Genomic DNA, 22,599 nt, shown 5'->3' with positions numbered 1-22,599 from the left:
AGCCTTTGGTCCTTCTAGCTACACCAACTCTGTGGTAGTGAACCATAGAGTGGCGGAAGTGGCTCGTTCCTTCCTCTTCTGATCCAACGGCTTGGCGAAGCTTCTGGGAACTTCTTCGGCGCGGGGGATTGTGGGCTATCTGGGCGGCCCGAACACGGAGCACAGAGGAGTAGCGGGTCACTGAAGAAGTTGCCAAAATGATGGTGAGTATCGTCTCGCGCATCCATCGCCATCCATTGCCATCTGGTCGGTGGTTGGCGCCGCCCAGCCGGGGCCTGCTCGATAGGACCCTCTTCAGTCTCTTGCTTCTGAGATTGTCCCGACTCCCCGCCCTGGAGGCGACGCCGGCCTGCCGCGCGGGCTCCTTCGCCCCGGGCATAGAGTAGGAGACGTGGGCGATGGCTTTATGTGCTCCAGGCCCCGGTAGGACCGGGGACTACAGATCCCAGCGTGCTTGCAGACCGCGAACCCACGTCGCGGGCTCCTTTTTCGAGTTCCCCCACAGTCAGAACCTGTGAAATAAGTGCGGGTCGAGCGTGCGCACACTGTCAGCCGGAGTGGAAACCCCGGGCTGGAAAGCCCGAGCTGGCGGGAAAGTGCGGGATGTGAAAGGTTTGTCCTTCTAGAACCCGCAGAAACAGCGTGAGGACCTTATGTTGCATCAACTTCACTGTCTTAGTGTGGTTGCTTGCTGTCTACGAGCCTGCCCGCTGTTGCATGCATGGAAGCAGTCTACGCTTGTTCTTGAATTTATTCACTCACTTGCTCAGACAATAAATAAATGCATGTATATAATGCCTTTTGAATGTACCGGGCCCAGCTGGTTGCTGAAGGTGCAGCCTCTCACCCAGGAGAATGGGCAAGGCAGATGGGGACATATCAGGTGGGAATACCAGGGTTCTGACTGGTGACATTAGACAGGATTTCCTAGTTGGCTATTTAAATCTGGCTCTCTTTTTCAGAGAATTGTGTGTGTGCAAGCGATGTCGGTGTTGGAGCCTAAAAGTTTTTCTGTAACCCTATCAACGCCCCCCACCCCCGCTCCAAAAACCTCAGATACCTTCTGTGGGTCTCAAGCCTTGGTGCTATGCCTGGGTCATTACTAAATAGGGTCAGATTCTAAGGAGGTGTTTGAGGACAAAAACTTGTGCATTCCTGGTTCACTTACTCATTTTAGGTTTTTTGGGAGGAGGGGTGTGGTTTGAGACAGTGTTTTGCTGTTTAGTTCAGGCTGGCCTTGATCTCACTATGTACCCCAGACTGTCCTCCCTCAGATTCCCAAGTGCTGGGATTACAGACATGTGCCTCCTTGCCCGGCTCATTTTGGTTTAATAATCCCTGTCAGTACTCTGTTCTGTCCTCCCTGCAGCTTCTCCCTGTCCTGATAGATTTCACCTGTTAGGCGTTCCCTCTGCTACCAAACTGCCTTATGAATCCAGCTTGTACTCAAGGTAGAAGAAACTTCTTCAGAAGCATTTGTCTGTACTCCCTCTCCCATTCCTACTCCTCTTTGTCCCTTTTCAGTTTCTGAGCAACATTGCCTATTTTTGTTTGGTTTTTTTGTTGTTGTTTTGCTTTGTTTTTGTTTTTTGAAGCAAGGTCTCACTAGTAGTAAGGCCAGTAACTCCCTATGTAGCCCAGGCTGGCCTTGAACTTGTGATCTTCCTGCGTCAGCCTTTTGAGTGCTGGAATTACAGGTGGGTGCCACATCAAGTAACATTACCTATTTTTTGTAGTCTCTGTGCAGAGGCAGTACAATATAGAGTAGCTGTTAAGATATAGATGTTAACATGTAGGGCCGGGATTTAGCACAGTGGTTCCGCTGCCTGCCTCACAAGCGCAAGGTCCCGAGTTTGATCCCCAGTGCCAAAAAAAAGATATAGATGTTAACATGTAGCTGTTAGATGAAGGATGCTGGAGTCACAATGAATGACTGTGTGTACTGTGCCATACTGTGTACAGTACTCTGCCATATATAGCTGTGTGACTTTGAGCATGTTACCTAATTTCTGGTGATACCAGACGATGAGATTTTGACTCACAAATGATAGAAACAAGGCTGGGTCAAGTATTGCAAGCATACGTGCTCCTGCACAGAAAGTTTATTAAGGGGAGAGCGAAAGGGGCTTCAGCCAGATCAGGGCTTTTGTTAAAGGGAATGAGAGCAGTTGAGAGATGCTTGAGAGAGTAAGGAAGCTGCTACTCATAAACAAAAAATAGCAGATCTTTATTGGTTTCCTGGGGTGGGCTAAAGTTAAATGATTTCTATTGGCCAGGAGCATGGTTCCAAAAGATGTTTCTTGGTGTTCTATCAACTCCTAGATCCTCCTATAGGCTGTTGACTCTTGTGTCTGGCACCATCATCCTGCGCAAAACAGCCTAGCTTTGTGATTGGCCTAACAGGCAGTCACCTTTGCTCAGGAACTGCTGAGTTACTCTTAGAGTTGGTATCATTATTTTGTATAAACGTTCTGCCCTTTTGATAGGGCTGAAGGACTATTAGTGCTTGAGATGCAGAAAAAACAGAAGAGCAGTGTAGAACAAACATGTACCAGCTTCAATGGGCAATAGGCCAAATCAACCTGGTATTACAGTCTTATACAAAACATTTTTTTTCTTTTGTGTGTGTGTGCATGTTCATGCGAGTGTGTGGTGTACTTGGGGATTGAAACAAACCTTCGCACTACATTCTCAGCTCTTTAAAAAAAAATTTTTTTTTTTCTCGGTACCAGGGGTTGAACTCAGGACCTTACACTTTCGAGGCAGGCAACAGCACCGCTGAGCTAAATCCCTGGCTAAAAAAATGTTTTTATCAGTACATTTTAGATATACATAATGATAACATTCATCATAGGGAATTTGTACTTGTAGGTAATATATTTTGCTGCTTCTTTACACTTGATCTTAGCCAAAAGGCCAAGAAGCGATTCTTCTTTAAATTTTTTTTTTTTTTTTTTTCCAGTACCGGGGATCAAACTCCGGTCCTTCTGCTTGCGAGGCAGGTGGCAGAACCACTAAGCTAAATCCCCGGCCCCCAAAATTCTTTTATTTTGAGACAGTCTCCTAAGTTGTCTAGGCTGGGCTTGAACTACTGCCTCAGCCTCCTAGAGGGCTGGAATTACAGGTATATGCTACTGCCCCTGGCACAAAACCTTTTTTCTTTTTAGTAACAGGGATCGAACTCAGGACCTTGCCCTCAAAACATTTCTTAAATGATCAACATGTCCATGTGTAGAGTTAAGTAGAGTCTGACTGAGGAGTTAAGACAACAAAAGGGACAGACACAATATAACCCACTTTAGTCATCCATCAGTTATCTGTAGGCCAAGTAAAGAGTCAGTGTTTGCTGCAAAAGCAGCTTTAAGTTCTTGGGAAGTAACTTAGGCAGCTGGTCAGGGGTGCTATCTGTAGCACCTAACAATGTATTCCATCTATGTGACCCCTACACTTAGTGACTTAAGAGCAAGTGGAGCCAGGTATGGTGGCGCATGACTGTAATCCCAGCACTTGGGAGACTGAGGCAGGAGGACTGCTGTGAGTTCAAGGCCAGCCTGAACTACTTAGTGAGACCCTGTCTCAAAAAAAGAGGAAGTGAAGCTAGAGGGCTCAGAGTCTCATATCAGGTCTATTAAAATGTGAAGGTGAATAGTTTATTGCTCCCAGGAGTTAATTTTGTTATTTCAGCCTTTTGTCCTATCACTATCCCACCATAGTGGACCCTGTTTCACTGGTCCTTCGTCTCAGAGGGAATAGCAATAAATATTGTTATATGAGATTAAATGAATTAAACATGTAAAGTGGCTAGCAAGTAGTAAGCTCTCAGCAGGTGTTAGCTAAGCAGTTGGTTGCCTCCTTTTCTCCCTGTTATATGTCGTGGTGCCAAGGCCGTTGGCTTTCAGAGGACTGGCATCAGAACCAAAGTTCTCTGAGCTTTGGAAAAACCCATCACCCAAGGGATCTAGACCACCACACTTGAGTTTTACCTGAACTGATGACTCCTGTTCTGTCAGACTGACTCATTTCCCTGCTGGATATCTCTTAGAGTGTGAAACTTCTATCACCAGGAGTCCTCTATGTTATGAAATTGGTATCTGGTGTTCTAGAAGCCTTCTATGGTAGGAAGAGGTTAAAAGATCCCCTGAAACAATCTTGTGGCTTTGGAATAGATTGGACATAATATATCCCAGCCTTTGTAGTATGTGCCTTGGCATATACACACTTGGTTTTGTTTTATAAAACATCAAGCTTTTTTTTTTTTGAGTCAGGGTCTCAGTTTAGGCTGGCCTTGAACTCAACGATGATCCTCCTGCCTCAGCCTCCCAAGTGCTGGGATATGGGATATGGTGCATGAAGAGGAAGATCATTAAGATAAAACTGCAAGGTCTTTCATAATTCCCTTGGCAAAGTACTGAGGAGTAAAAATGAGAGATTGAAAGTAATTTAGGGATAGAAAGTGGGTTTGCCATAGCAGTGCCTGCTGCTGGAGAACTAATAAGAAAACCCATCCTCAGCCCAGCTTGGCTTATGCCAACTCTGCCCTCTCTTCCCTCTACAGGATCTCTCCTCTCCCCAGTCTGCCATCTCTAGGTCCTACAAATCATAAGGTACTTGAGGACTGTGTAGTACAGCTGCTTTACAATCCTGGCCTTGTGTTGAAGAATTCTTAGGAAATTTAGGGCCACACTTCTGCCAGTGTTTTTCCCCAAAAAAAGCTAAAAAGCTAGTGCTGTCTTATTATTCATGGCTTATATTAAGCATTTCCAGGTATCAGTTGAATTTTCAGTACCAAAAGTTACTTAATATTTCTTCATTTGTGGCCAAATTCTGGCTCTATACAAAGTAATGTTGGGAAAATGGCATATAAAGGTGATGAGCCAGGGGGAAAACAGTGTTAATGGTATTTCCATTCCAGATACCCCTGTTTACTGTTCTAGAGAAAAATTTTGGAAGAATCAGGGTTTGGGATTGCTGGCCTGGTGTTAAGGAAGTGGTTTTGGTAGAACTTACAGATGGGAGTTCAGCTTGAAAGTAGAAGCGAGAATACATTTATAGAAGCATTGGATTAGTTAGCCCATTGAGAGGTGAAAGAACCTGTTGAGGGTATTAAGAAAGGATTTGATTCAAGTTGGTTTTTTTTTTTTTGGTACCGGGGATCAAACTCGGGTCCTTGTGCTTGCAAAGCAGGCGGGGGAACCACTGAGCTAAATCCCCGGACATCAAGTTGGTTTTTAATTTTGAAGTGTAAGATTTCATCCAGGACATGGGTGGACAACAGGAAATTTGCAAGTGCCCCAAGAAATGATTTGGCAGAAGTGAGAGAAGGTGGGGCCTTTTGGGAGACACGTCTTTCCCTTACTGAAGACTCCAGGGATCAGGATCTCTGAAGGGCCCAAAAGAATGCTTTTACCAGACCTAGACATTCCAGGAAAAGGAAAGAATTTTCCCTCTAGTCCTGTACCTGATCCCAGATATAGCAATACTATCTGATAAGCATTAAGAAAGAGAAAAAAAGACAGAGACGGAGGGAGGGAAAGAAAGAAAATCCAGTGATATGTGATTATTTGACAATTACTTTTAAAATTTTTATTTTCATTGGTGCATTTTATTTCATCATGGGGAGTTGGTATATGCATGTAAATAACATCTTAATTCTTTTTTTTTTTTTTTTTTTTATTCCTTTCCCTTCCCTTGTATCTCTCGGTCTTTGTCCCTTTTGCAAAAAGTCTTTTGAGAAATATTCTTTTAAAAAAGTTTTTGGCCTTTTTTCTGCTTTAAATGTTTCATATAATTTATCAGTTAAAATGTATACAAGCCTGTTGTTGTCATATAGGTAGGTTTTCAAGCTAGGAATATATTTTCTTTAATAGGTGCTATTCAAATTTTATATTTCCCCCAGAGTTAGTTTCATTAATTTGTCTTCCAAGGTACTTCTTAGAAGTTGTCAAATTTATTTCAAAACAGATTTTTGAAATATGCTTTCTATATCCTTTTAAATTCTGTAAAATCTCTAGTAATGTCTCCTAGATCGTCATATTGTAATTTAAAAAATGTATAATTGATATTGTGTAATAGGATGTAAAGGTCTAAAGGAGCAGGGGAAGTGGGGGGGGTGGGGGAAAGGAAAGAAGGGAAAAGAAAAAATATGAGAAAAGGAAAAAAATGGAAACAAGGTCTTTGCAAATAGGGAAGGGTGGAGGGGGTGAAGGGAGGAAAAGGGAAGGGGAAAAAAATAAGAACCAAGATACTCATGTAATGGTACAAGATTCCAATGATGAATGTAACTGTATTTTATACCTAAAATGTACCAATAAACTTAATGGAGGGAAAAAAATAATAAAATAAAAAATAAATTTTTGGGGGTAATGTATTAAATTACTCTCACTTTTTTTTTTTTTTTTTTAACAGTACAAGTTTTATTGGTACATTTTAGATTTTTTTCCCCTAGTACAGGGAATTGAACTCTGGACCTTGTGCTTGCCAGGCAGGCATGGCACCACTGAGCTAAATCCCTGGCCCCCTGGTACATTTTAGATATACATAATGATAACATTCATCATAGGGAATTGGTACTTGTACATGATATATCTTGCTTTTTCTTTTTTTTCCCATTCCCCTCCGTTCCCTTCAACTTATCTTCCCCTCCTTATTTATAAAAGCTGTTTCCATTTTTTTCTTGTCCCTTCTTTCCTTTCCCACTCCCCTCTCCCTCGTTCCCCTTCTCATCTGAACATTTTCTTCACAATTCCTGCTATCTGTTACACATTTTGGTTCTTATTTACACTTTTGGATGGGCCGGGGATTTAGCTCAGTGGTTCTTCTAGCTCCTGCCTCTCAAGCGCAAGGTCCCGAGTTCGATCTCCAGTACCAAAACAAACAAACAAAAAAACCCAACAACTACACTTTCGGTTTCTCACATCAGAGAAACAATGTGGTATTTAAACGTTTGCATGATTTATTTTACTTAAGAGTATGGTCTCGAGGTGCATCCCTTTACCTAGAAATGTCTCAAGCTTATCCTTTTTATGGCAGAGTAGTACTCCACTGTATTAAAAAACCACATCTTCTTTATCCATTCGTCTGTTTATGTATCTTCCTCTCTTATTCCTTAGAGTTTTTGGGCATTTTTCCACCCCCCTTTTATGAATTTACATATTTTATCTTGCCTCTTACCATTTTCTATAGTGGTTTTTGTTTGGTTTTAACAAATCACAGCATGCCATTCCTCTTCTAAGAGCTTTTCCAGGGGTGCCTTCCAGTGGTGTCTTTCTAAAATCTAAACTTCTTGTCCTGGCCATTCTCAACTACTTATGTTATCTACTCCCTGCCTACCTTTTGAGCTTTATTCTGATTTCATGCATACTCCCTCCTCTTCAGCTATACTGGCCAAGAGAGTTGAATTTGTTAAGGAATTGCCCACTTAATATGGTATCAGGCGCATGTGTCATAGACTTTTTCTGGAATGTGAGTTCCTCATTCCTTATTGTTAAGCTGGGACAGCCCTGTGCTTTCTTGTGCCTTACTTGCTCAATAACTGAAGTATCCCTAGGGGGTGGGTAAGGTCACTGGCCTTCACACTTTTATTGCACTCCACAGAAAGAAATACATTTGCATCACCCACTAACACATGACAGTAAATGTGTTGAAGTAGTATTTCCTCTTACTACGTTCTGCTTCACAAAATCATTCAGATGTTAAAAAGTCAGGATAGTGCTTATCTCTGAAAGTTTGGGCTTGGATACAGAGAGAGCTCTAGTTTGCCGTCTACTGTCCGTGCTGTTGGTCAGGAGAAGAAAGATATCTAAGCAGGCCCTTAGAACAAACTGTCTGCCCAGAGTTTCAGAACCAGGTCTGCAAGTGAAGCCCTTACAGAGTTAATGACCCTTCTGGAGCCCAGTGCAAAAGGGAAAGAGAAACATCACTGGAAAATCTCATTGAAATCAGACACATAGAAGCTGTATGGAGCCAGCGTGAGAGATGGAAACATTATGGAATGAATTAGTTTTGTTGTTTTGCGAGGAAAGACAGGGTGCTGTTTGGGTTTTTTTGTTTGTTTGCTTTTTGGGGGGTATGGGGACCTTGTGCTTGCCCGGAAGGTGGTGGAACCACTGAGCTAAATCCCTGTCCCCTATGGTGCTGTTTGTTTCTCTGTCTGCTTTCCTATACTCCAGCTGAAGGTCACTGCTAAGGCTGCCTGCTGGGCAGCTCCAGAACAGCACCTCACGCTGTCAACATCTTGTGCACTGTACCATTGCCCCTTCTGCTTCTCTGAGATTGAGCTGTAACACAGATAAGCAGTTTTGCTGGGTGGAAGGGGGGGCGTGAACCTTGAGCAGGGCCTGCTGCTTCCTCCTGGGCTATGACCTAAACCTCAGTACAGAGAAAAAGGTCAGAAGTTGAAAAGGCAGTGTTCATTGGGCTGGGTACTGGTGAACCCAAGATTTGTTTTCTAGACTAGAATGGTGCTTTGCAAACCATTTTCCTGACCTGCACACCTGCCAAGTAGGTTATAGTTACTCTGGCATAGGGGCAGTTGGAGAATGGCTGTGGTGGACAGTGGGGACTGTGGTTTAGAAAGCTCCCCAGGTAATTCTGTTTTGTGCAGTTGGGAGCCAGTTTCCTCCCCTTTCTCCCTTTGAGTCCCATTGTAATAGGTTTTTTTTAATATGCATACTTTTTATTTTTTATTAATTTTATTGGTACATTTTAGATATATAATGATCACATTCATCATAGGGAATACATGATATATCTTCATTCTTTATTTTTGTAATAAGTTTTTAAATTTTTATTAGTATGTTGTAGTAGATGGTTATTAAAAGCAGTCCCTTGCACTTTGTTTTCTAGCCCACACCAGTTATACTATTGAAAGAGGGGACTGATAGCTCCCAAGGCATCCCACAGCTTGTGAGTAACATCAGTGCCTGCCAGGTGATTGCTGAGGCTGTAAGAACCACTTTGGGTCCCCGTGGCATGGACAAGCTTATTGTGGATGACCGAGGTAAGTCCACGGGGTTCCTCAAGCATGTGTGCCAGGGACAGGTATCTGGGGAGTGTTTTGGGACTAGGTTGGCTCACAAATACACTGCTTGTAAGGTCTCTGAGGGATTACTCACTCTAAAGCATTTCCAATGTGTACATTGTCCTGAATGCTGAGAGAATTAGCTCTTCATTGCTGGGATAAAGGTACCTGACATGCACACCTTACAGGAGAAAAGGTTTATTTTGTCATGTTTTCAGAGGTTTTGGTCCATGTGTTACAATAAGGTGGCTCCAAGGCAGAAAGATCATGGTGGAGGAAAGCTGCTAAACTCATGGGGAACAGGAAGCGGAGTTTGGAAGGGGCCAGGGCACAGATAGAGTCCTGAGGTCATGCCCTCATGATCCACCCAGAAATGTATTTACCAGTCTAGGTGTCTCTGAAGCTAATCAGACTGACAAGATTAACCATCAATCACACTGAGCCCTTTCAGGAATATATGGGAGAAGCTGGGCTCAGGAGCCTGGTGCCTGGTAGGAAAATGGGGCTTAGAAATGTGAAGTAGAACCAGCTGGAGTTCTCTGGTCAAGTCCATTGCATCATGTTGCCAAGACAAGGAGAAAATTGCCCTTTATTTTTCAGTCTACTAATTGTTAAAAATATCTAAGTAGTTAAGTCATTTAAAACATTTTTCTGCATCTGTTTGTTTGTTTTGTTTTTTTGTTTTTTGGTATGGGGGATCAAACTTGGGTCTTTGTGCTTGCGAGGCAGGTGGTAGAACCACTGAGCTAAATTCCCGGCCTCTGAATCTGATTTAGTTGTACTAATTGATGTTCAGAGAAAACCAGAAGCCCATGATCTTTAAAAGCTTGTGATTTTAGCTCATTGTGTACAGGGCTAAGTATAAAATCAGATTAATCTTCTTCTTTTACATTCCTACTCTGATTTCTTCTGTCTTATCTCAATGAAAAATAGACTCCAACTCCAGATAAAAGACAAAATTTGGGGTTTTTTTTTGTACTGGGGATCGAACTGGGGACCTTGCACTTTTGAGGCAGGTGACAGAACCACTGAGCTAAATTCCCTGCCCTAGAAGACAGAATTTTATTTATTTATTTATGTATTTATTTATTTATTGTTTCTGGTTTTTGGTACCGGAGATCTAACTCAGATCCTTGAGCTTGAAGACAGAATTTTAAAAGGGGACTTGAATTTTTTTTGTTTTTCTCTTAAGGCAAAGCAACAATTTCTAATGATGGGGCCACAATTTTGAAACTTCTGGATGTTGTCCATCCTGCAGCAAAGACTTTAGTGGACATTGCCAAATCCCAAGATGCTGAGGTAGGAAAATCAGTCATGTGTTTAAATGGAGGTTGAACACATGCCTGCTTGCTACTTTATTCTTTAATTTTTTTATGTCTAAAATTATTGTATAAATAATGCATGCTTGTAGAAATAGAAGTTAGTAATCTTAAAAAATGTAAGCTATTCCTTTACATGTAGCTTTTCATATCCATTAACACATTTTAAATGGCAGTGGTCTTTGGGTGAGAAACCTAAAGACCAAATCTAAGCACCTAGGACCGGGCATGGATGGTTTTTATGAGTTGTTAAGTAAATAATTTAATGTCTTAATCCATTAATCACCTTGTAAAATGAGGCTGAAAACTGAAAGCAGTCTTATCTTTTTTTATGGTACTGGAGATTGAACTCAGGACCTCTGTACTTGCCAGGCAGGTGTGGCGCCACTGAGCTAAATCCCTAGCCCTTAATCATTTTGACACTGGAGTTTTAATAACATAGTAAATGTCAAGAGAGGCAGATTTGCATTTGTAGTACTGCAGAATATATTACAGGTATGTTCTTGTGCAGAAGGTGGCAAAACCACTGAGCTAAATCCCCGGCCCTTTACAGGTATGTTCTGAAGTTATATTAAAAGTGTTATTAAGCTGGGCATGGTGGTGTACACCTGTAATCCCAGCACTTTTGAGACTGAGGCAGGAGGATTTCAGAGTTTGAGGCCAGCCTGAACTAGATAGCAAGATCCTGTTTTAAAAAAAACTCCCAAAATCAAAACAAAAACAACAGTTTATTAGGACACAGTAGTTTACAAAACAGTATGGCTTATATAAAATTAAACTACAGGTCTGGACTTGATGTGTTAATATATTCAACAAGGGAATAATATCTTCCTGTCCAGAAATTTGGCAGCTTCAACTCTTCTCTATAGTAACCAGTTTTTTCCCTTGAGAATTTCTTACATTACACAATGAACATAAGTGAGTTAAAAATAAATTCCTTCCCAGTGAGAGCTTAGCCAATTTTCTTAAAAGCTCTTGTTCTTAGTCTCCTTTATTAAGAATAGGGTTGAGATACCATCACAGAAAAGCACTGTCTAAGAAAGATTAGAATTCTAGTAACCTGCTTATTCCAAATAATTTTTGAAATATAAGAACATTGGCTGGTCTTAGGAGTAGGATTTGGCTGAAAATTAGCCTTCTGTAAACTCCTGAAGTACCTCATGCTCCTTAAAGAGTTTATCTCGTGCTTCTTGTTATTGTGGTTATTTTGTCATGTAAGCTTTGTGTTACAAGGATAACAAGGACTGTCTTACTACATTGCCTTGTACAAAGTAATGAAGGTCCTCCTTTAATTCACATATGTGATTTCATGTCTTGAGATCTTTTGATTGTCTAAATCAGCCCTCTGGAGAACAGGTGTCTGGGGAATTAATTTTGTAGCCCAGGACTATTTGATAAAATAGGTACATAAGTATTGTCACTTTCTATTTGCTGCAAAAACCTACGTTTCCAGAAAAAACTTGACATCCATTTAAAGAGTGTCCAATGTCATAGATAGATTGCTTAAAAATGGAATTCCAGGGTTTTGTTGCTTGAACATTAGAAAACATTTTCCATAATCCCCTTCCAGGTTGGTGATGGCACCACCTCAGTGACCCTGCTGGCTGCAGAGTTTCTGAAGCAGGTGAAACCATATGTGGAGGAAGGTTTGCATCCTCAGATCATCATCCGAGCTTTCCGCACAGCCACACAGTTGGTATGAGAATACTGGTTCACTTGGCCTTGTGTCTGGCACCTTCAGATTTCTCTTAGTGAGGAGAATGTCTTTATTGCGGTGTGGAGAAACTGTGGCACAGGGTTATTTGGTCACTTCCTGACTTCTCCCTAGGAATCTCATTTCTACTATTTAGCGATTATTTAATAAGATAGATAAGGGCCAGGGATTTAGCTCAGTGGTTCTGCAGCCTCCCTCAAAAGCACAGGGTCCCGAGTTCGATCCCTGGTACCAAAAAAGAAATAGAAAAAGCCTCAGGTTAGAATCAGTTTGGCAGATTATGATGTATATTAAGCCTTTTAGTAAATTATAGCTATTTATTTGTGGCAGTTGGGGGGCAGTAAGGGGTTGGAGGGCTTTATAGTGCTAGGGTTGGAACCCACTGCCTCATACATGCTAGATACACATTCTCATGTGAGCTATGTCCCGTTACGTTTTTATCAAGTTTTTCACGGTCTCTCTTGGAACCTAGCTTTTTTTTTTTTTTTTTTTTTTTGTACCAGGGATTGAACTCAGGACCTTGTGCTTTTGAGGCAGGTGGCAGAACCACTGACCTAAATCCCTGGCCCTATTTTTGTTTTTTTAAGAGTAGGAAAAATTTATTGAGAGATAGCTCTTGCAAGACAGGAGGGGACCTGAAAGTGGGTTCCCCCCCCAGGACCTAGCTATTAATTCACCCTCTTACCTTCATTTCATGACTTAGGACAAGTAATTTAATTCCTCTCAGTCAAACTTTTCCCCTTTACTATCTGTTTTGGGTGGTAACATTAACGCTACTTCACCATTGTGTCTTTGGCATGAGAGACTTACTCAAGTTCTGTTCTTGACAGGCAATTAACAAGATCAGAGAGATTGCTGTGACCGTCAAGAAGCAAGATAAAGTGTAAGTTTGCAGTGAGCTTTGTCAGAACTTTGACTTCCTGTGGCTAGATTGGATGCAGAGAAGCATGTCTCAGTCCCTGTATGGGTCTCCAGCTATTTGGCTCTTATCAGACCCTTGGCTATAACCCAGCCCATAGAGTACAAGAGGGGCTGTTGAAAAGCTGCCATATGTGATGTCTTTGTAGCCACCATCTGTCACTGATACTCTGTCCTGAAGATACAGAAGATGATGTTGAACAGGGCTTTTAGTGGCTGGAAGGGAACAGCCTCTGTATTGCAGTAGAATGAGGTAAAAGGGATTTGGTTTTCAAGACCTGATGGAGGTTCTGTCCTTGTGTCTCAGGGAGCAGAGGAAGCTGCTGGAAAAGTGTGCCATGACAGCTCTGAGCTCCAAGCTGATCTCCCACCAGAAAGCCTTCTTTGCTAAGATGGTGGTTGATGCTGTGATGATGCTTGATGATTTGCTGCAGCTTAAAATGATTGGAATCAAAAAGGTGCAGGGTGGAGCCCTAGAGGTAAGCCAGTTGTGGTTTCCCTAGATAGCTTCTGCTTTCACATTCAGACAGCTTGAAACAGGAGGAGGGCACATAGTACTGTTGGAGAGAAAATGCACATTGCAGAGAAAGTCAGACTTGAGAGCTGTACTTCCCCATAGTGCCACTATAGGGTGTGACTGTAGATATGCTTTGTAACCTCTGCTGCATCTGCAGATTAAAAAATTGGACTGGTTGGTTGATTCTTCAGAATTTTGCTTCTCCATGTCAATGCTTGGTGTGGTAAGGCTAGTTCAGAAAAACTACAACCTTCCCAGTTAAAAAATCTAAGAGATATTTTTCAGTCCGTTCTTCAGTCCTGTTCTTCAGTCTTCATTCTTCAGTCTTCATTCTGTGGTCAAGCTCCCTCTTCTATTCCATTAACTTGGATAGATGATACATAGTTGAAAGGCCCCCTCCCCAGTGTAGCCACTTACCAGTTTGGATATGTATCCTTCCAGAATAGCTGGATTCACATACAAACATGTAGATACTGTTTTTTGGACACAAATAATTGCTTATAATACTTAATATTCTGTAACTAGCTTTAGTCCATTTAACACCATGTTTTAGCAGTTGATCCATATCAGCATGTATAGCTCTTAATTCAGCACTGTCCAGTATGTCAGCACAGAACTTTCTAAGTTGTCCAGTATAGTAATGTGATCTACACATGACACTTGAGCACCTGAAATGTATTTAATACAACTGAGGAGCTGTATTTACTTATATATATTTTGTTTTTAAATTATTTTTTGGTTCCGGATATTGAACCCAGGGTCTTATGCATGCTGGGTAAGTACCTATTTTGAGAATTCCCTTCACTTTCTTAAATGTGTGAGAGAGTTTTGCTAAGTTGCCTAGGCTGGCCTAAAACTTTTGATCCTCCTCCCTTTACCTCCCAAGTAGCTGAAATTATAAGCATGTGCCACATGCCTGGATTAGAACTAATAATCTATCTCACGAGAACCCCAGGGACTCTAAGCTCCCTTTGTATTTTTCCCTGATTGTCCCACATTCATTAGATGTATGTAAAATTCTTAACATAAAAGCTGACCCGGAATTCAGAAAATGGTGATTGTGATTATTTCTTACTGTTTTACCTACTATTTTACTATTTTTTTCTTTTCTCCCTCTCTTGCCTCTTCCTTTCTCTTTCTCCCCTTTTCTTGCTCTTTCTTTCTCCCTTTTTCTTTCTTCTCTTTCCTCTTTCTCCCTTTTTCTTTCTTCTCTTTCGTCTTTCTCTTTCTTTTTTTTTTTTTGGTACTAGGGATCGAACTCGGGTCCTTGTGCTTGCATAGCAGGCGGCGAAACCACTGAGCTAGATTCCCCAGCCCTCTTTCTTTTTTTCTTTTGTTTGTGTCTATGTGGGTGGAACTGGGGATTAAACCCAGGGAGCACTGAAATATGTCCCCAGTCCTTTTTAAATTTTTGAGATGGTTTTTTGTTTTTGTTTTTTTGAGACAGGGTTTTGATAAGTTGCCTAGACTACCCTCAAACTTGGGATCCTTCTGCCTCAGCCTACTGAAAAGATGAGATTATAGGCGTATGCTGTTATGCCTAGCCCTAATTATTTAATCTGTCTCTTTTACTCATTCCCAGGACTATTGTCGCCCTTTTTCCAATCTTGTATCCCTAAATTCACTGTTTGTGTTGCAGGGTGAAGTTTCCCACTTGTTTGTGTGAAGCCTTCTGGGGTTCCATACTGCCTGCTGAATAGGCTTTAGCATTAGCTTAGCCAATGGCCATACAACCACCTACTCTTTCTTTCATGCTGCTTACTGGCTGGTCCCTGCTCTCTATTTAATATTCTGGCAACTTCAAAAGACTTTTCATTTCCTATTCCACAACACTGACCTCTTTATCACCTCTTTCCTCACCTCTTTCTTTTTTTGTTTAATTAATTTCTGCCCATCCATAATGATTCAGCTTGAGTATTATCCTTTTTAGGACACTGACTCAGGAACTAGGAGGCAGACACTCTTCACTGAGAGGCTACAATATTGTAGATAAGCACTGGCAAAGAAGCTAAAGATCAATGAACTGCTGATTACTGTTTTCATGGAATGAGAGTGAGAGTAAGAGAGCTGAGATTTGAACCTGTCTCATGATAGGCTAAAGTCAGTTCCAAGTTCAGCCTTCTTTCATGCCTGTTACATCCAACCTATAGGAAGCTCTGTTATAGGACAAGCTGTAGAAACTCAAGTCTGTAGTGATTAATGTGTGAAAAGCCATGATGACAACTGTAAAGGATTTCTGATTTATTTTCATTACTGGGATTGAACCCAAGACCTTCACACTGAGTTATATCCCCAGATCTTTTTTATTTTAAGACAGGGTCTCACAACGTTTCTGAGTTGCCCAGGTAGGCTAGAAATTATAATTCTTCTGCCTTGGTCTTCCAGATTACAGGAATTGGGATTACAGGCATGTGCCACCATACCAGGCTAGAATTTCTGATTTTTTTACGTATGCAGTACCTTTTTTTTTTTTTTTTTTTTTTATGGTAGCAAAGTTTTATTAAAGGTAGGAAAAGAAACAGGCTCTGCAGAATGAGCTTGGGCCAGGTAAAAGTAGGAAAAGAAGTACAGCCTACAGCATGGGAGTGGGCCACCATGCAAGACAAAACACAGTGGCCATGTTAGCAGTACCTAATGATTACGTTCATCATGAGGAGTTGGTACATGTATATAATGCATTTTAATTCTTTTTATGTACCCTTCCCTCCCTTTTCTCTCACCTCTTTCCATCTATTGGTCTCTTTCCCATTTGCAAAATATCTTATCTCCCTGTTTCTTACCTGTCTTTCATTTTGCTCTTTATTTATACTTTGGGTTTCTCATAAAAGAGAAGCCATGTGATATTTAAGCTTATATGTCTTATTTCACTTAGTCCTGTGGTCTCAAGATGCATCCATTTTCCTATGACTCATTTATCCTTTATAGCAGAGTAGTACTCCATTGTGTATACATACCACATTTCTTTTTTCCATTTATCTGTAAGCTGCTTCCAATATTTAGCTATTATGAATTGTGCTGCTTATAAACATGGGTGTGCATGTATCACTGTAATATGATGTCTTTAACTCTTTGGGGAAGATAACCAGAAGGGGAGTAGCTGGGTCAAATGGAATTTCTATTTGTAGGTTTTTTGTTTTTTGGGGATTTTTTTGAGACAAGGTCTCGCTTTGTGTTCAAGCTGGCCTTGAACTCACTTTGTAGCCCAGGCTGGCCTTGAACTCATGGTGATCCTCCAGCCTCTGCCTTCCGAGTCCTGGGATTACAGGCATGCACCACCAACGTAAAGCAGTTGTAGGTTTTTGAGGAATCTCAATACTGATTTCTATATTGGTTGCGCAAGTTTACATTCACACCAGCAATGTAAAATGACCCACATACACACACAACTTCACCAGTATTTATAATTTGGTTTCTTGATGATAGCCATTCTTTCTGGAGTAAGATGGAATATTAGTATTGTTTTAATTTACATTTCGTTAACGGCCAGAGATGTTGAACATTTTTTCATGTATTTATTGGCTATGTGTTACTTTTGAGAAGTGTATTCCTTGTGGTTGCCCAGTTTGGTTTTTGTTTTTGTTTGTTTTGGTACTGGGGATCAAACTCAGGACCTTCTGCTTGTGAAGCAGGTGCAGCACCACTGAGCTAAATCCCTGGCTTTGTTGCCCAGTTTTTTACTGGGTATTTTTGGGGAGGGCTAAGTTTTTTGAGTTCTTTATTCTAGATGTTAGCCCTATATCCAAAAGGTACCTGGAAAAAAATTTTTCCAGTTTCCTGGTTTGTCTCTTTATTCTATTGGTCAATTCCTTTGCTGTATAGAAGCTTTTTAATTTGACATAATTATATTTGTTGATTCTTGATGGTTTTTCTTTTTTTCCTTTTTCTTTTTTGGTACAGGGGATCAAACTCAGCACCTTGTGCCGTGAGGCAGGTGGCAGAACCACCGAGCTAAAATCCCTGTCCCCTCGATGTTATTTCTTGTGCAATTAGGATTCTGTTCACAAAGACTTTGCCTGTGCATATGTCTTCAAGAGTTTTACCTGCTTTATTTTTTAGCAAAGGAGTTCTGATTCTTACGGCCTTTTGCTTTGTCTTCTGGAAAAAGGAAGCCTCTAGGCTATAGCGCTTACACTATGTGACTTTGTGTGTGTGTGTGTGTGTGTTTGCACATGTGCTCAGAATAGGAGAAGACTTGAGGGTAGAAGAAAGAAGACATTGCTTGGCTTCTGCCTTAACCATAACTGCCTAGTCTATGATCATACTACCCTGAATGTGCCTGATTTCGTCTGATCTCGGAAGCTAAGCAGGGTTGGGCCTGGTTAGTACTTGGATGGGAAACCATAACTACCTGACTTTTTGCCTGTCACTCAATGTGAATGTAGTGTTAGCCACTGGCAGGTGCTTCAAAGGATAGTCCAAACGGGTTTACCATATGGAATGATTTTCCTCACACTAAAGAGACAACTAAGCCAGGCGTGGTGGCACATGCCTGTAATCCCAGCACTCTGGAGGGGGGCTGAGTTCAAGGCCAGCCTGAACCTGAGACCCTACCTCAGAAAGGTGGCCGGGGGCGGGGGGGCAACTAAAATATTTTATTACTTTTTTTTGGGGGGGTACTGGGGATCAAACCTGGGACCTTGCACTTGTGAGGCAGGCGGCAGCACCACTGTGCTAAATCCCTAGCCCTATTTTATTACTTTTTTGAAAAATTAATTTGTACTAGCCTGGCGTGGAGTGGCATACACCTATAATCCCAGCACAAGTTTTTTATTGGTACATGTTTGCAGTACTTAATGAATACATTCATCATGAGGAATGGGTACATCTACATAATACATCTTAATTTTTTTATGTCCCTTTCCCCTTTACCTGTGCAGGAGGAGCATAAGTTTGAGCCAAGCCTGGGCAATTTAGTGAGATCCTTTCTCAGAATAAAAAAGGGCTGGGGATGCAGCTCAGTGTGAAGTCCCTGGATTCAATCTCTAATACTGAGGAAAAAATCGATTTGTCTCAAATTTTGTCATAATAGGAAGGCTTTGTTATACCAGTAAAATAAAAATGTTTTTAATTCAGGTTCACAGGAACTGACAAGCACTAGCTTTTGGGGGTGGGGGAGGCAGTGCTGAGAACCAAACCCAAGACCTCTTTGTGTATTATCTCCAGCAGCACTGCCTTGATCTTATTTCATGGTGGTAGCAAACCGATGAACTGTCTTTTGGTCTGTGTCTTTAACCAGGAGTCACAGCTGGTGGCTGGTGTTGCATTCAAGAAGACTTTCTCTTATGCTGGGTTTGAAATGCAACCTAAAAAGTATAATAACCCCACAATTGCCTTGTTAAATGTTGAACTCGAGCTGAAAGCTGAGAAAGACAATGCTGAAATCAGAGTCCACACAGTGGAGGTAGGTCCTCTAGCTGGTGGTGGCATAAAATGGTCTGCTGTCTGGGCCAAGGTCTCCAGTCTTCTTGGCTATCTCAGGCCCAACTCTGCTTCTTAGGTTCCTTGTGGGTCCCCTATCTTCCTGCCCAACCCGAGTATTTGGCTAAATACTGATCCCACTACTCTTCTCATTCTGTGCTTTTTCTGACCTCAACTTGAGGCAATTTGGATATGGAAGACCTGTTGAAATACTCAGCTATTCTCTAGACCTCAGGATGGGCTTGGTAGAACCACTCCAGCTACACAGCCTGCTTGGAATTTGGGCTCTCTTGGACAGGTGTGGGCTCCTCCCCTTCTTGACTGGGTCTCCTGTGCTTCTATGCTCCTGTCATCGCTATTATCAAGGCTGTTTCTGGAGTTAACAGTGGCACCCAGCACAGAATGGCTTTTGGGGAGGGGTTTTGTCATTGGGAAGTTTGTGGGTGCAGTACCTCAGAAAAGGCTAGAATTCCCCAGCTAAGACTGTTTTTCATACCTGGCACTGCCAGTTCTAGCATAGCTTGCTGGCCCAGGGTTACTTTCTGGTTTTGTGTTTGAAAGTATTAGGTGGTATCTGTTTGTCTTCAAGCATCCTTGTTCATTTGGACTGAGGAGTGGCTATTTTATTCACCCTTGTTAATTCCTGATAAGTCAGTATGTTTTATTATGGGGAGGGTAAGACTGTGGCTAACCATATATGCCAACGTCCATCCCAAAACATACTCATCTTTTTCTGGGTCTCTTCAGGATTATCAGGCAATTGTTGATGCTGAGTGGAACATTCTCTATGACAAATTAGAGAAGATCTATAATTCTGGAGCCAAAGTTATCTTGTCCAAACTCCCTATTGGGGATGTGGCCACGCAGTACTTCGCCGACAGGGACATGTTCTGTGCCGGCCGCGTACCTGAGGAGGATTTGAAGAGGACAATGATGGTAACCAAATTTGGACAGGCTGCTTCTCAACCTTTGTAGCCCTGAAGGGTTTTCTTCTGTACCTGATGTAATAATATCTCTTTAACTATTTTTTGCCAGGAAGTGCTCCATTCCAGGTGTTCATGTACCTAGTAATAAGTCTGCTTTAAAGTTTGTCTAACTGGATTATGAGAGAATCTAGCAGGAATCTAGCTCTGATCATCCAGACAGCCTCAAGGAGTATTGCTTCTAGCCAGATGTTTTCCCTTTCTTGAGTGTTTCACGAAAGTTGCTTTTAAATCTAAAGTTCTACTCCTGAGTTTAGTTGTTGGGCCCAAAGCACCTTAGTCTTAGAGAAAGAGTGTTGGCCTAAGTGAAAAGATTCCTGTCTCCTTTTAACTAGGCCTGCTTGCTCTTTATGTGTTTTAGTTCTGTCCAGTTTTCTGCTTTTTCATCGGGGGTGTGTGAAAAGGTGGCCTCAGGGTCAGGGGAAAGGACAGATTATCCAGTGCACAGGGTTCTGGGGACCGGCACAGTCCAACATGGGAACTGGCTTGGAGACTGGGTGACAGAAGGCCATTTGGCCTTTTTGTGAGCCTTCTCTGCTAGATGACCTTGCCTTCTTTCTCCTCAGGCCTGCGGAGGCTCAATCCAGACTAGTGTGAATGCTCTATCTGCAGATGTGCTGGGCCGCTGCCAGCTGTTTGAAGAGACCCAGATTGGAGGTGAAAGGTAAGTGCATCTAGGCTGCCTGTAGACTGAGCTCACAATACCAGCCTGCATCTGGCCTTCTCCCATCTCCTTGGTGTGGTGTGCAGTTTGTATTGTTCTTGAAAATGCCTTTGAGGTTGAGATTGGGCACCCTGGGTAAAGAATAAAAGAACATCTGCTGAGTGTTTAGAGGGCCTGGCAGGGAGAGTAGACACAACAGGATGGCAGCAGAAAGTTCACACATGTTTGATTTCATCCTGGGTGTAGGTACAATTTCTTCACTGGCTGCCCCAAGGCTAAGACTTGCACCTTCATTCTCCGAGGTGGTGCTGAGCAGTTTATGGAGGAGACAGAGCGGTCCCTGCATGATGCCATCATGATCGTCAGGAGGGCCATCAAGGTACTGGGCTGATGGTTGCCTCCTGCCTGCACAGACCACTCTACGTTCCTAGCTGATTAGACCCTGAGCTTTGTGTGGTGATCCCTTCCCTGTGTAACTTGACCTTTTTTGGGTGGTTTGGAGGGCCCTGATTTGTCCCACAAATCGTAGAGAAAATGACCTTCAGTCTCAAAAATCAGTCATGCTGTCTTACAGGCTAAGACTTGTTCTTGTTAGCAAATTGTGAACTTGACTATCCTGGTGATTATGCCAGTGTCCTCAAGCTACATGTGACCTTGGTGGTAACCTTATGGTTCACCAGGTTGAAGTTGGGATGTACTAGAAGGGCCTTGTCTGATCTTCCGGGGTTTGGGATGGGGGAAGGAACAGGCTGCTTTCTTTCTGGGCCAGAGGACCTACTGAGTGGCCCACCTTGGAGCATGTACCAGTCAGTGCCTCTTACACTGAAAGGTGATCTGGTTTCTGCAGAATGATTCAGTGGTGGCTGGTGGTGGGGCCATTGAGATGGAGCTCTCTAAGTACCTGCGGGATTACTCAAGGACTATTCCAGGAAAACAGCAGCTACTGATTGGGGCATATGCCAAGGCCTTGGAGATTATCCCACGCCAGCTATGTGACAATGCTGGCTTCGATGCCACAAACATCCTGAACAAACTCCGGGCTCGGCATGCCCAGGTGGGTGCTTCCTCTTGTCACAGTCCAGGGATGGGGGTAGGTGGGGCTAGACTCTCAGGATGTGCTGTGCTTATGCAGGGTGTGCACACTGAACCCAGGTGATAGGCTGGAACAAAACCCAGTGCAACTGGGCAGTTGCCTTCTGCTCAATAAAAAGAAAGCCATGGTGCCAGCACTGGAAACAGCAGCTCTTGGGAGAGGCCCAGTGCTCTTGTGTGATTAGCACATCCAGGGTTCGAAGGGTATAGTTGGCGGGAGTCAGTTGGGAAGTGATTCCTGTGTGATGCTACAGGAAGATGCTATCTTCTTCAGCTGTCATGTTGGAACCTGTCATGAGGCAGTCTGAGGATTCCTGACAATCCCAGATGTTTGGAGAGTATGTAAGAAGAAACTTGGGAGCGGTTTCCTATTGCCCTTCCTCCTCTTTTCCTGCTCTTTCAGGGAGGCATGTGGTATGGGGTGGACATCAACAATGAAGATATTGCTGACAACTTTGAAGCCTTCGTGTGGGAACCAGCTATGGTGCGGATCAATGCCCTGACAGCAGCCTCTGAGGCTGCATGCCTTATTGTGTCCGTTGATGAGACCATCAAGAACCCTCGCTCCACTGTGGATGCTCCTCCAGCAGGGGGCCGGGGCCGGGGCCGAGGCCGCCTCCCTTGAGAGGTCCTACACATAACACTGGCTGGCAGCTGACTGCAAGTGTGCTTGCCCTCCCTGGCTTGGTTCATTGGTCTTTTGAAGAATTAGTAGTAATCGGCCTGCTCTGTTCTCGCTGGAGATTATTTAAATAAAACTTAAGACTTAGACTTAGCTTTGTAAGTTATTTGATCACCATAGTTTTATTCACAACTTGGGCTCCACGTGCAGTCACCACCAAGAGGTAGAAAAGAGAATTTTCTACTCCCCTGGGGTGAGTTCTACTAGAGTGCCTCTATCTGGAGGTTTTACTGTACTTGCAGTCTTTATCCCAGAAGTGGCTAGGATATATGG

The 22,599-nt window shown here is 42.6% G+C and overlaps 1 protein-coding gene across 1 annotated transcript; it reads left to right on the top strand.

Moving 5' to 3' along the window:
• The first annotated feature begins 9 nt into the window (after nucleotides 1–9).
• Nucleotides 10–22,415, top strand: Cct7 (chaperonin containing TCP1 subunit 7). Its single transcript, XM_004849857.4, has 12 exons — nucleotides 10–203; nucleotides 8,845–8,998; nucleotides 10,212–10,318; nucleotides 11,909–12,034; nucleotides 12,883–12,935; nucleotides 13,278–13,449; nucleotides 18,724–18,888; nucleotides 19,653–19,841; nucleotides 20,455–20,552; nucleotides 20,799–20,931; nucleotides 21,400–21,606; nucleotides 22,048–22,415. Exons 1-12 carry the CDS (start codon nucleotides 198–200, stop codon nucleotides 22,267–22,269), a joined length of 1,632 nt encoding a protein of 543 aa, XP_004849914.2. The 5' UTR covers nucleotides 10–197; the 3' UTR covers nucleotides 22,270–22,415.
• Nucleotides 22,416–22,599: the final 184 nt, after the last annotated feature.

This window comes from Heterocephalus glaber, unplaced genomic scaffold (assembly GCF_053883595.1).
Source record: "Heterocephalus glaber isolate CG9 unplaced genomic scaffold, H.glaber_assembly_v1.0 deba00001496, whole genome shotgun sequence".
In the NCBI taxonomy this organism is placed as follows: Eukaryota; Metazoa; Chordata; class Mammalia; order Rodentia; family Bathyergidae; genus Heterocephalus; species Heterocephalus glaber.
The sequence above is the reverse complement of the archived record's forward strand: the minus strand, read 5'-3'. Positions and strand labels throughout refer to the sequence as shown.